This window comes from Notechis scutatus, chromosome 1 (genome assembly GCF_049901735.1).
Source record: "Notechis scutatus isolate UNSWTSFEM ecotype Mainland chromosome 1, rNotScu1.2, whole genome shotgun sequence".
Classification (NCBI taxonomy): Eukaryota; Metazoa; Chordata; class Lepidosauria; order Squamata; family Elapidae; genus Notechis; species Notechis scutatus.
In genome coordinates, this window is record NC_142009.1 from 136,922,530 (window position 1) to 136,935,960 (window position 13,431).

General features: G+C 36.5%; 1 protein-coding gene across 3 annotated transcripts in view; it reads right to left on the reverse strand.

The window, feature by feature from the left end:
- The window catches only part of NBAS (NBAS subunit of NRZ tethering complex), a 155,168-nt gene that overhangs the window by 38,351 nt on the left and 103,386 nt on the right, over positions 1–13,431 (reverse strand). For all 3 annotated transcript variants that reach the window (XM_087946859.1, XM_087946851.1, XM_026674297.2), the window contains 4 exons: positions 11,924–12,000; positions 9,876–10,013; positions 7,537–7,766; positions 3,503–3,613 (listed from right to left, as the gene is read on the reverse strand). In XM_087946859.1, coding sequence (XP_087802985.1) covers positions 3,503–3,613; positions 7,537–7,766; positions 9,876–10,013; positions 11,924–12,000 — 556 coding nt within the window. The remainder of the gene's footprint in view (positions 1–3,502; positions 3,614–7,536; positions 7,767–9,875; positions 10,014–11,923; positions 12,001–13,431) is intronic.

Here is a 13,431-nt window from a genome sequence, read left to right on the forward strand (position 1 = left end):
GCTCATGAGCACAATTATTCACCGTTCTAAATATTCAGCAACTTTTTGAAGGACATAATAAAACAAATCAAAGTATTTAAATATTATGTTCTAATAATTTAATAATTATAAGCTTTTATTTGTAATTTAGAATGGTACTGCTACATAGCAAAAAATTAATAATAAAAAGAAACAATAAAATTGTGCAGGACAATATGTATTAAAATAATTTTTGATTTTAAGCAGTAGAAATAAGAAACAAATCAAAGGAAAATTTCTTGGTTTGGTGAGGATTTTGTCCAAATGAATCAAAAGTGTGTGATTTTCTAATAACGCCACAGTTTAATGCTTAGGATAGGATAAGGTAGGATAGGATATCAGAGTTGGAAGGGAGACTGGAAGTCTTCTAGTCAAACCCCTGCTCAATCAGAAGACCCTATACCATTTCAGACAAGTAGCTTTGGTGCCTCTTCTTAGAAACCTCCAGCGATGGAGCATCCACAACTTCTGAAGGCAAGCTGTTCAACTGGTCAATTGTTCTCACTGACAGAAATTTCTCCTTAATTCTAGGTTGGATTAATTTCCATCCATCATTTCTTGTCTTGCCTTCTGGTGCTTTGGAAAATAAGTTGACTCCCTCTTCTTTGTGGCAGCCCCTCAAATATTGGAACACTGCTATCATATCACCCGCCAGACTTTCTTTTCACTAGACTAGCCATACACAATTCCTGCAACAGTTTTCATATGTTTTAGTCTCCAGTCCCCTTATCATCTTTGTTGCTCTTCTCTGCACTTTTTCCAAAGTTTCAACATCTTTTTTATAATGTGACCAAAACTGGATGCAGTATTCCAGGTGTGGTTTACTAAGGTTTTGTAAAGCGGTACTAGTACTTCACATGATTTTGATTCAGTATAATGGTACACTGAATATTCAGTATAAACAGTAAGGGCCTGCTTTCCTTTTGCTTCTACCCCAATTTCATTTAGGTTTCTACTTGTACTTCTAAGAGGTACCATCTGTCTCCACTCACTATCTGCTTCCATGCCTCATAGCCCTCTGTTCAAAGGTGAATCAGTTAAGTATTTATCCTAGGTCCATGTTATTAGATGGCTTTCTTATTGATATAAAATTTGTTCAACATTCAGCAGGCTTCTTTTTATCTAAACTGGGTGGTTGCTTAGCAACGTGTACATGTTGCTGTAGCTAAATTTCTCCTGGAATTATATGCAACAGCAGTAGGACCTACGTATTAACTACGGATTTTCTAAAGATACTAAAAATTAAGCATTCAGCCAATTTGCCCGTAGCTTTCTACTTTGTGTCACTGCAAAGGTAACTTACATATCAATTGAATGAAGAATGAGGCAAAGATGGATAAACACAGACTGGATTTAGACCTGGTAACGTATAGTTTGCCAACAATTTCTGAAAAGATTTTTATCCTGCCATTTTTTTCCCATATGCAACTCAAAACGGCAAATATACCAATAGTCCTTCTTCTTCCCCATAACTGGATTCTCTTCTCACAGTAAGGCAATTTTTACAAGCCTACATTGATAAATTGTTAACCAAGGTACGTTGCAAGTAGATAGGATATGAAAATTATGTCATAATCTATTTCTCTTTCCCCTAAATTTCCAAGTGTAATTTTTTTTTATAACAAAAGAACAAATAGTTTCAAGAGAAGGAAGAAAAGTTCTAAATGATATGCCAAAAAGAAATATCAGAAAACTCAAGAAGAGGCTAAGCAAACTTCTGTTCTCTATATGTTTTAGAATGTAGGTATCACCAGGGTCATTTGGGTGATAATTTCAAATATAGAAGGTGCACTCTAACAACATATGGAAAGCACCAGGTTGTATATCTAACCTTAAACTGATGATGTATAATTTTTATAAAATCACTTAAAAGGCACATTCACAACATCATCATATTAATAATAAAGCAGATAAGCAAGCATCTATCACATACCACTTTATGACCCCTTGCGGCCTGGTTTCAAAGTTCTGATGGTGCCCCCTCCCCAGTTTGTATAGCTTATATAAATCCATTTTACATAATTTATATAACTGACTGCCATTGCATTTTGGGCGCTTGGTAACCAATCCACAGTTATGGCTATTATGGCCAGTCCACAGCCATTTAACCACAATTTATGAAGATTTTTGCTGGAAACTGGTTATTTACTTTCATTTGTGGCAAAAAAACAACAACACCATTGAGTAAAATGGGTTCGCTTAGTGACCAGAGTAAAAAAGTTGTCAAATTGGGCATGTTTACATGGTGACGCACTTACCAATTGGCACAACTTACAACCTTAATTCTAGGCTGAGTTATGGTTGTAAGTCCAGAACTATCTGTATTAAACAATAAGAAAAAATGCACTATGTATTTCTATATATGACAAATGGTTGTTCTTGACTATTCAAAAGCAATCAATTCATCTGATGGTCTTCATTTCTTGCAGCCATGTTTGTACATTTTGAATTGCTGCCTTGCTTCACGACCCTCTTGTGCTATGGTTGCAGATAATGGGTAGATGGCTTGATATTCTCTCATAGAGTTCTATAATACAAAGCAGCATTCTTGCTTTTTTAACTGATGGCAAGTCATCCAGGTCTTGAGGCAACAAACATCCCCAAACCACGACACTTCCATATCCAAATGAGGGGTATGAGGCTCTTATAGTAAAAAGTGGTGTTTGGTTCTAATAACATCAAAGTAGATCTAGTAACAGCAATTTCCAAGTTTGAGTCATTTGTCCAGAAAGGTCTGGGAGTTCAGCTACATGGTGGTTTTTTTTTTTTGGCAAACTTAACATCAGCATCAAACTTCTGTGTAGTCTTCTATCTACTATCTTGTAACTCTCCTATCAATCTCACTTTTACCGCACTTTTCTGAAGATGGACTCAGGGAATAGAGGCTTATAGATCATTGGATGCTATTTTGAGGTTTTGTGATTTTCTGGGTAATTTTATACTCTGCTCTTGAGTTATTTTGTCAAGTTTCTGACTGTAGAGTGATAAAAGCCCCAGAACTTTAAAAATGGATTTGAAAACTTCTCCTGACTGGTAAACACATTTTTTAAATAAAAGTTGGAGGTCCTCAGACATTTATTTTATGTGGTTATGCTGTGTCTCTTAAACTGTAATAAGAATTTTACTGTGATGAGGCCAGACAAAGTTTGTGAAATTTATATAGGACAAATTAGCCTTAAATGCTTAATGAAATATTCATACAAGTGGCCCTAGTACACTGAAATTGCATGTTGGGTTATTTTGTTTATCAAAAAAATGGAGAAAGTGTTATTGAGATATTATTTATTCAGACTTCCTTTGACAGAAGCCACATGAAACTCGAACATGCAAACATTCAGAAAACCCAAAAGGAGGTTGGGCACTTCTGCGCAAAACTATAGATACTGTCTCAGCTAATCAAGTTGAGAATGTTCACTTGGGCTCCACCTTCTGGATATATAATTGCCTTTAAAATAAATGAAACAGACCCATCTTCTGTACTTACCCACTGTCACTGAAGAGAAATTCCAAGTGTGTCATATGAACTTCCCAGAGTGGGACATTATAACGCTGAGCCAAGGAGAGAGCTATATTGTACACATTTTCTTCAAGTGTTCTGGTTACCCATGTGGAAAAAAAGTTTAATAGCTATTAAGTAAAAAAAAAATCAATTGGAAAAATGCTTAACTACAAAACAGAACAGTGTCTATAAAATCTATTCCTCTAAGCCAGGGTATTTCAAATTATTCATTGAACCCTAAGTTCCATAGCAGTCCAAAGCCCCCCTCCCACACTCCACAAAGTTAACTTGAATACAACCAATTTTCCATTGCTAGAGCTTTGCCTCTTGTTCAGAGGTTTCAGGGTTGTTGGGCTTTTTGTTTTTGGTTATGTAACAGGTTCTATGACTGGGTAAGGTTGGAACATCCTGCTGCAATAAAATTCTTCAAAAACTAAACTTTCATCCCCTTTTATTTTACCCTAAAAATATTATAAAACATATAACTCGAGTGAAAAGGAGTAGACTCTGAAGTCTGTTTTTTTAAAAGAATAAAAGTATTATTCACATTTCAGTAATTTCTTTATTAATGTGGAATCACCAGAGGCTACAGTTTGGGTCCCAGGAACGTTATTTATGTATTTGAACTCAAGCAAAGAGGCTTTCATTAGATATAAAACTTCTCAAGCTTCAATGTGCATTACTAGTAGGGATTAACTAACCCCACCTCTCCTGGGTAGAAACCAGTATTTTCTATTCACATCTATATAAATCTTGTTCTTGATGTTGACAGTTAAAAAAGCTGAAGAATATAAAAAATATAAAGCTTGACCAAGACTCTGAAAAGCCAACCTAACCGCATAAAGTTGAATATCATATAAAAGCATATATAATTGTGGCAAAGCATTTGGGGAACTACTATTGGGTCCAAGAGCTGCATATTTTGCTGAAGAATATACAAAAAAATATGAAGTTTGACCAAGACTCTGAAAAGCCAACCTAACTACGTAAATTTATTTAGGCAAGTTGAATATCATATAGGAGCATATAGAACTTGTAGCAAAGCATTTGGAGAATTACTATTGGGTCCAAGGGCTGCATATTTTGCTAATGAAAGTTGAAATCAAGGAACGCCTTTTATGAAGGGGGAATTTACATTCTCACCAATTTCTGTAAGTATGGATCAGAAGTAGCAATCTACATTCCTTTGAAGGCCATGTGAAGGTTCCTTGATATGCACCTGATACCGTACTTTGAGACAAATAAGATAAATAATTTTGCAAAGTTCATACTCAAGGAGCTTTTATTACCAAGTCTCAGAAACAAATGCAGCTGCATTTCTCTATCTCTCCATATATATAGTAGTCCTTGGGTTGCAATGGCAATTGGGGCCAAAACTGCATATAAAATGCGATATCACATATTTGCATTGCTTAACAGCAGCAATCCCATCAGTCCAGGTTGCTTTCATAACCTCAGGATTGTGTGGGTCATTAAGGAGGAAACGGCAGTAGCCCCAGACAAGGAGCATTGGAAACCATGCTTCAGTGGGAGGGTACTACAGGCAGGCGCTTCTGAGCATAGGCAGGCTGGCAGGGGCACAGGTGGGAACCTCTGAGTTGGGGCAGGCACTTTTAATCATGAACAACCCAGCAGGGGCTGTCGGCTGGCACTTCTGAACACAGGCAGGCAGGCAAGGGCTAAGGGAAGGTGCTATGGAGCATGGGTAGATTGACGGGCATGAAGGTGCTATGGTGTACAACAGGGGTCCCCAACCACTGGTCCGCGGACCGGTACCGGTCCGTGGAACAAGTCCTACCGGGCCGCTGGTTTGCTGGGCGCCACCATCTTTTTTTGATGAAAAAGTGCTTCCGGTGAGCTTTTCCAGGTAGAAGCTCACCGGAAGCACTTTTTCATCAAAAAGATGGCGGCGCTTAGCGCTTCGGTGAGCTTTTCCGGGTAGAAAGCCATTTCTACCCGGAAAGCTCACGAGCGCATGGCGCCGCATCTTTTGATGAAAAGTGCTTCCAGTGAGGTCACCAGAAGCACTTTTTCATCAAAAAAAGATGGCGGCGCCCAGCTAATGCCGGTACCGGGCCGCGCCATAAAAAAGGTTGGGGATACCGGGCCGCGGCATACGAAAGGTTGAGGATCACTGGTGTACAACATTTCTGTAATCTCTTATTCCATAGGGGGGATTCCTTGGGGGAAAAAATTAGTGGGAATAACTTATGGGAACAACTTCAAATCTTCCCGACTGGTTTCCCCATTGACTTTGCTTATGGGAACCCAGGAAAAGTTGCAAATAGTGATCATGTGACCATGGCTCGTTTATGACATCATAATCGCAAGCTGGGCGCCTAATACCTGGATCACAATTACATGATCGCAGGGATGCTGCAGCAGCCACAACTTCACAGTCAGGTCATAAATCCTCTTCATTCAATGCCGTTATAATTCTGAACAATCGCTGAACAAGTGGTCATATTTCAACAACTACCTCTATTATGTGTCAAGTACTGTATATATACATATATTCCAGATCCATACAATAAGCCATCCTAGACAATATGGTCTAATCTCCTCTTTTGCAAAAAGGGAAGAACTTCATGGTTGCCACCAGTGGTGGGATTCACATTTTTTTTACTACCGGTTCTGGGGTGTGGCTTGGTGGGCGTGGCAGGGGAAGGATACTGTAAAATCTTCAATCAGAGGTGGGATTTGCTGGTTCTCCCAATTACTCAAAATTTCTGTTACCGGTTCTCCAGAACTGCCCAGAATCTGCTGAATACCACCTCTGGTTGCCATGCAGATTTCCTAACATATGGTTTGGCAGTTAAAGCAATGATAGAACCAGCTACCACATGTGGTTTTGTGTTTTAATTTACTTTAATCTGTGAAAGCAATATTATGAAAAGCAAAATATATGTGAAAATATTAGAAACATGATGTCACTGATGGTTATCCTGTGATGGTGATCTGCATGGCACATGCTTAGAGATGATACATTAAGCATTCACAGGGTTGCAGAGTTGCTGTTCATGTTCAGGATTTAATATAATGAATCTTTTTCTAATATAACTAACCTCCTGGTCCTCATCATAAATTAAGTAGCAGCATTCAACCGTAAATAAAAGGAATAAAGAGGAAAAAAATACCAATACATTGCATCTTTCCTTGTGCCTATATTTTTAGACTGGAGACGTCTCCTTTGTAAAAAGGTGGTGTGCATTGCATTAACAATTACATCTTTTTATTATACCTTTTAAAATGAAAATAAACAAATCTGTAATAATAGTAGAAGTAATATTACTATTATTATTGCAAGAAGCATTCGCTAGGTGCTGACTATTAGGAAATGCAATCAGGCTAGAAAGAGAGCCTTTTTTTGTCACGGAACTCACCTTCTCTTCTTGTCATATCCCAGAGGATCAAATTGACCCTGACCCTACTGGCTTTTTGTAAGATGTTAAAGACTTGGTTTTACCAGCGGCTTTGGGGAACCCGTAATGCGCTGGGGTGGTGCAATGGTTAGAATGCAGTATTGCAGGCTAATTCAGCGCACTGCCAGGGGTTCAATCATCACCGGCTCAAGGTTGACTCAGCCTTCCATTCTTTGGAGGTCAGCAAAATGGGGGCTCAGATTGTTGGAGGCAATATACTGACATTTGTAAACCACTTAGAGGGGGCTGCAAAGCACTGTGAAGTGATATATAAGCCTAAGTACTATTGCTATTCAATGAAGCTTGTACAATGGCTTTGCTGGTTGTAGTTAACAGTTCTTGGTATACCTTGGCTAATGACTGGCTTGTTGCATGGCTTTTTATACTCTTTTATATATGTTACTATTTTTTTCATATAACTTCAATTGCTCTGAGCCACCCAGTCATGGATTTGTGATGGGTAGCTATATAAATTGAAATAAGTAATAAGTAATAATAATACAAACATCACTTGATTAAGTGCAGTTGAAAATATAGATTCTGCTTTGCATTTTAGATATGACAGGTTAAAAGATATGGAAAGTAGACACCACTTACTCTGCCAAACCTAATATGGTTTCCCTCTTGTACTGACCATCTGCTGTAAACCTTTGGACATCCACTCCTTTGCCAAGCCCTTGAAGAATTTGAGCCTGGGTGAAATCCAAGAGTCGTTCATTATAGTACTGAAGATGTTTAATCAGAATTGCTATTTCTTCCGGCCAGTCTGCATAGCTGGAGTTGGTAACGTGTTTTGTGACCATCTGAATTAAATCTTTGGGGTCAGCCTGTAGAATTAATTTACAACACACTGAGGTTTACATTTGTCCAATTAATCATGTTTGAATGTTATGATGACATTTTAAAATTGTCTTCAAAATATGGGGGCACATCAGGGGCGGGGGGGAGAAAACATCTTACCATCATACCTTTTAATCATTTCTAAACAAAAGCAAGACAGCAAGCAAGCAAACAAAAAAAACCAAAACACCCTTCTTTTCAAAACACATTGCTAGCAGCAACAATCAAAACCCAACTTACTTTCTCAAATTTTGTAGATTCTTCTACTAGCAAACTTTTGTATTGTATGCATTTCTTAAATTACAATTTATCACAAAAATTTACAGGGAAAAAATGTATTTTTTTTAACGTGGGAGAGCACTCAAACTCTTAAAAGTTGTTATAGTACCAAATCTTTAAACCTATTTATTTAAAATGTAAGGGTTCTGGTATCCTCAGAACCGATCAAAAAGCTTGAGTATTCCTTTCAATTTTGCCAGGAAATAAAAGTGATCAGTGAGTTCTATTTCTTTTTAAAGATCAAAATATAGAAGTTTCTTTCAAACCTCCTCTTTGTTTTGTTTTAAATTAGGCAGCTTTATCTCTTTATAAGGAATTACTCCATGTACAAATTTTGTTCAATTTTTCAAGGATAAGTAAAATTTATTTTCCTTGTTAATTTATAAGTGTCTTATTTGCAAACAAAGATTCAGATTTTACCTCTGGGTGGATCTGAAATGTTTTCCTAAATGTTTTCTAAATTGTCGTTCAAATTAAATATTACTAATGCAAATACCTAATAAAAACTCCTGCATTTTACAATATTGCTTTATATAACTATGACTTTACCACTTTCATGGTGGGGTCAAGATCCACAATTTACTTAGTTCCATCAAGTACTGAGATGTATTATAAGATTTCACTACATCCCAATCTATTTTTATAAAATATTACTGGTTGCTCTTCACAGTAACCTAATAAAGGTTTCTTTTAAGTTATTGATTACTAAAGTACCATTTACTTGTTTGATACCATATAACTGCATTCCAGAAAGTGTGTTCTAGTTATATTGGAATTTTAAAGATTATCAATCTACAAAATATGATCATTTCATCTACACTACTGTTCTTGTCAATTTTTGAAGTTGAAGATTTAACTAGATATGCTGACAACAAATACATGTTTTAATACACAGGTCTCTTTCTCCTGAATTGATATAAAGAAGGGTGAATTGTTACATCCTTCCCTTTAACTATAGTAATTTTTCTCAAAACCCCTCTTAAGAACCACTACTTGAAAAGTTAAATCAATGTTTTGGACTTGACAGACTATTTTTCAAACAGTCCTATATATCAGCATTATTGTAGCAATTGTCAGGACTGTGCCTATATTTAAAAAAATATACCTTTCCCTCTTTTTCAAAATCCAGCTCTTTACATGAACTGAATTGGATTTCTTTACTTTTCCTCTTTTTAAATAATACACCAAGACAGGAAATACAAATGTAAGAATTCTGAAAAATAAGCAAGTGAAGTACTTGGAATATATAGTATATCCACATATTAGCTTCAGCTCATTTGGTACTCTCTGAATAAGCTAAAATGACTGTTTTTAGAATTAAAGTCTGACCATGCTGCCTAGCAATTCTGGAAGTTTTAATGTCAACACCTTGTGGAAAATTGGGTAGCAGTATGTTTGGAATGTGTCACTCTCATACTTAGAAATGACTGGTACTCTTAGGTATCATTTGTCACTACCGTTTCCTGAAAAAGCGAACCCAAAAGCTGACTCTATATTGCATTGGCTTACATCTGCAAAATAAAGAACTTATCTGACTATATCATACTTGTCAGCTTCTGGTACAAACAACTTCCTGAATATGGGTTTAAGCATATGGAGAATCCAGATTCATAATCATGCCCAGCCTGACGTCTAATGATAATCTATTTTGGGAAAACTACACTGGGGATTTTGTTCTTCTACAGGATTCAAGATAAAAGGCCAACATTCAAGTTGGCTAAGATAAGTAGGCTGCTCCTGATTTAGATTTAACTTGCACATTGGATTTATAGCTTAGTTTCAGTGTGTATTTATAGAAGAAGAAAAAATAAACTAACCCTGTAAAGGGGGTGGCATTCATCCTTGAAGCATGGTGCCAAGTGAGCATAGATTTGTAGACTATAGTAATAACTTGCCAGCTGGAGTGAGAGAGCAGAAGGAGACTGTTTTTCAAAGCACTTATTGGCATCCACCACCTAGAAGAAAAAGAGAATTAATGTAGCTAACACAAAATTATATTGATAAGCATATCATGTCTTTAATGACTGCTCTAGCGTAATAATAATAGGAAGAGTATGGCATAAATAATATAAAATTTTATAATATAAAATAAATAAAATTATGGTGTAAAAGGGCTGTGGAGGTTCCAATGGTTATCAGCATACTGGCTACTATAAAAAAAAATATTGGATGGCACTTATAAAATTTGCACGCTGACAAAAATTTTCATTGGTCAATTACAAGGGCCATACTGTTTGGATCTGCACATATGTTACGCAGCGCTTCAGATGAGTTGATGTTCTGCCCTTACCCCCAAACAACTTTTCTTCTGCTTGACTGGAGGTTTACAGCCTCATTTGAATTTAGAAAAGAAAATCCAGTACTTCTAAGTTTTTCTTATAATTATTATTTTTATTAAATTTATTAAAATATAAAATACAAGTGAAAATAGAGATAGTGGGGAAGGGAAAAGGGAGAGAAAGAAGTGTGGGATTAAAAAAAGCATTAACTTCTAATTCTTTTTGGTGCAGTGCAATACAAATAATATTACAGCTTCAACTTTTTGCTTTTGCATAGTTAATATATGCGAGACATTTCTATAAAACAAATGTATCTAATCAGCAAATCCCAAAGTCAAACTTTCATTTTTTTTCTGCCTCAAGCACAAAATCCAGAAGTAGTAGCATTTAAAAGTTCTTATAATTGGATGCAGCTGCAAATCCTAATTCTTATTTTTGCTATCCTATAACTTTGGGGGAGGTGGGGACTGGGGAACAGTCTGAACTAAGTCAGTTAAAAACAATAATTTTGGAATTAGCTATGAGTGCCAACTCTGACCATCAGAAGTGGTAGGGGAAGCCTGGTTAGATGGGATTGGTCTGAGATGTGAATGTGACAATAAAATATAAATAAATAATTCCCAGGTAAGGTATGCAGTGTTATACTTTATTTCTGTCTGTCTGATATTCAGAAATCACAACTAATTAACTCACTGAATAAATGAAGTTTTAAATCATGAATTTATATAGCCTTTGCCTATAATATTAATTTACACACACAAAGAAAAATCAACATTTTAGAGATGAAAAACAATTGTGTATATGATGGCTTGTTCATGTGAATATTTTTAAAATAAATTTTCAATATTGGACCTTTAAAGTAGCACGGTTTAGGATTTGGGTATCACTGATATGGTGGCTTGATTTCTGTGGTTCGGTGTCAAATGAATCAAAACTGGGGAGGCAGGGAATGCTGCGGGTCCCATCCCCGAGGGAGATACACTTGATGGGACCAGAAGAAGGGCCTTCTCCATGGTGGCTCCCTCTCTCTGGAACATCATTCCCCCAGAGATTAGAACAGCCCCCACTCTAATACTCTTCTGGAAGGCACTGAAGACCTGGTTTTGCCAGCGGGCCTGGGGAACCCAGAGTGGGATGGAGCCCATTAAATGGCTCATGTGATCTGCTGTCGCCAGGGTGGGGGGTGATTTTATTATATTATACTATATTAAATCATTTGTTTCTTTTTATTAGTTCTATTGTTTTAAATGTGGCTTTATATTCTGTAAGCCGCCTTGAGTCGCCATGGGCAAACAGGTGGCAATATAAATTCAATAAATAAATAAAATAAATAAATAAAACTGGGGCACTTCACTGAAAAGGCTGGTGCCCTAGACTGAAGAGGAAATATGATTTCTTACCCCAGCGATCTCACATCAGATTATGCATTGAAATTTCTTCAGAACCTAATATAACAGAAGCTTGCTTTTTATTGAGCTGAAGCATACTATATGTGTATCCTATAAAGGAAATTAAATTCACATGTAATAGACGAAGCAAGCAAGAGATTAGAGCAGCAAAGAAGCATGTCTCATCCATGAACATACCTGGGGTAAAGCAAGCAGGTAAGCAAGAGATAATGTCATATCATTTGGTAAAGCTTCACTGGCCAACTGTAGCAGGACTGCAATAGAGAAAGAGACATAAAAGTTCAAACGTTGACATCTCCAATTTTTGAACATATTAAGTTCTATATTTTTTTTTCATTTGGTTCCAGATATAAGGGTCATGTATTCATTCAATTAATGTTAAACAGTTCAGTAGCAATTAATGTGTAATTAGCCTGAGAGAATGCTTTGGTTTATTTTCCAGTCAGGGTAATAGGGCAGTCAGTATAGGACAGATGTTAAATTGAACAGTTGAAACATTTTTCAGTCTGATTTGCATTACCAAATCTGCTGGCTTTAAAACTAAAGCAATGATATAAAAGTTATAAACATTTAAAAATACATACAGGCAGCATGATTCAGTGAAATACGTTGCTTCTGTCAGTCAGCATCTCTGTATTTATCACTCTTTATGTAACACAAGACTCAACTATTAATCAAGCATTTATCATGGGAAAGAAAGCAGCAAGCATATTACCATTTTACAAACCATTACTGCAATGAAAGAGTTTTGGAAATATTTGAAATCTATAATTCAGTACTCCAGCTGGTAAGTATTCTCAATACGAGAAAAGATACAAGTAGCACTGACAATGATTTCTGAGCAATACTGAGCTCAGTTGCCTTTCTCCAAACCAGACTGCTGGGCCATCAAAATAAGTACAACCTATCCAAACTGGAAATGATGTTCTAGATTTCTGTTCGGGACTAGATATGGGTTATTTTACAAGAAAGCACATATTCCCCCAAAGCAACATGGATTTTTCTCAAGGGCAGAACCAATATATTACAAAAATTTAAGCACCCTAATCACCTAATGCCTGTGTTTGTGTTTGTGTGTGTGTATGTATGTATTACTTAATCAAATTTATATAGCTGCCCATTTCAACAATATTGCAGTGTTCAACAATAATGCATATAATGCATAATATTATAATTATGGTCCATCGCACAGATACTCAGATGTTCAGATTGGATTTGACATTTTTGTTTACCTATCAAGTCCTTATCAAGGACCAAGGATAGGCAGATATGGTTGTTTGATGGTGTTACAGATGCTGTCACAGGATGTAAGCTGTTCCAAGTAAAACTGCCCTTTGTGATGGACTGATAGTGATTTTGTCAATGCTGATGGTGTTCAAATGGTGCTATAATTATCTTGGGATTGCACCCAATTTGGACTTGATCTGTAATAACAGATCATTATTTCTTTGTTTTCAATCGCTGTATATTTGTGATGAGCTTTTCTTCCAGTAGTTCTGCAGCTCCTGGCCCTGATTGCTCAGCCAATAGTCCTGAGTTCTGTACCTTACTTTTCACCAGTTGTCCAGAAACACCAACACCTAGAGCGGTTCTTGTTGACACAGATGATGACCGAGCCAGTATGGGTTTCTGTAATTTACGTCTCACCATATTTTTTTGCGAAAGAGACACTCTTTGTCTGACTC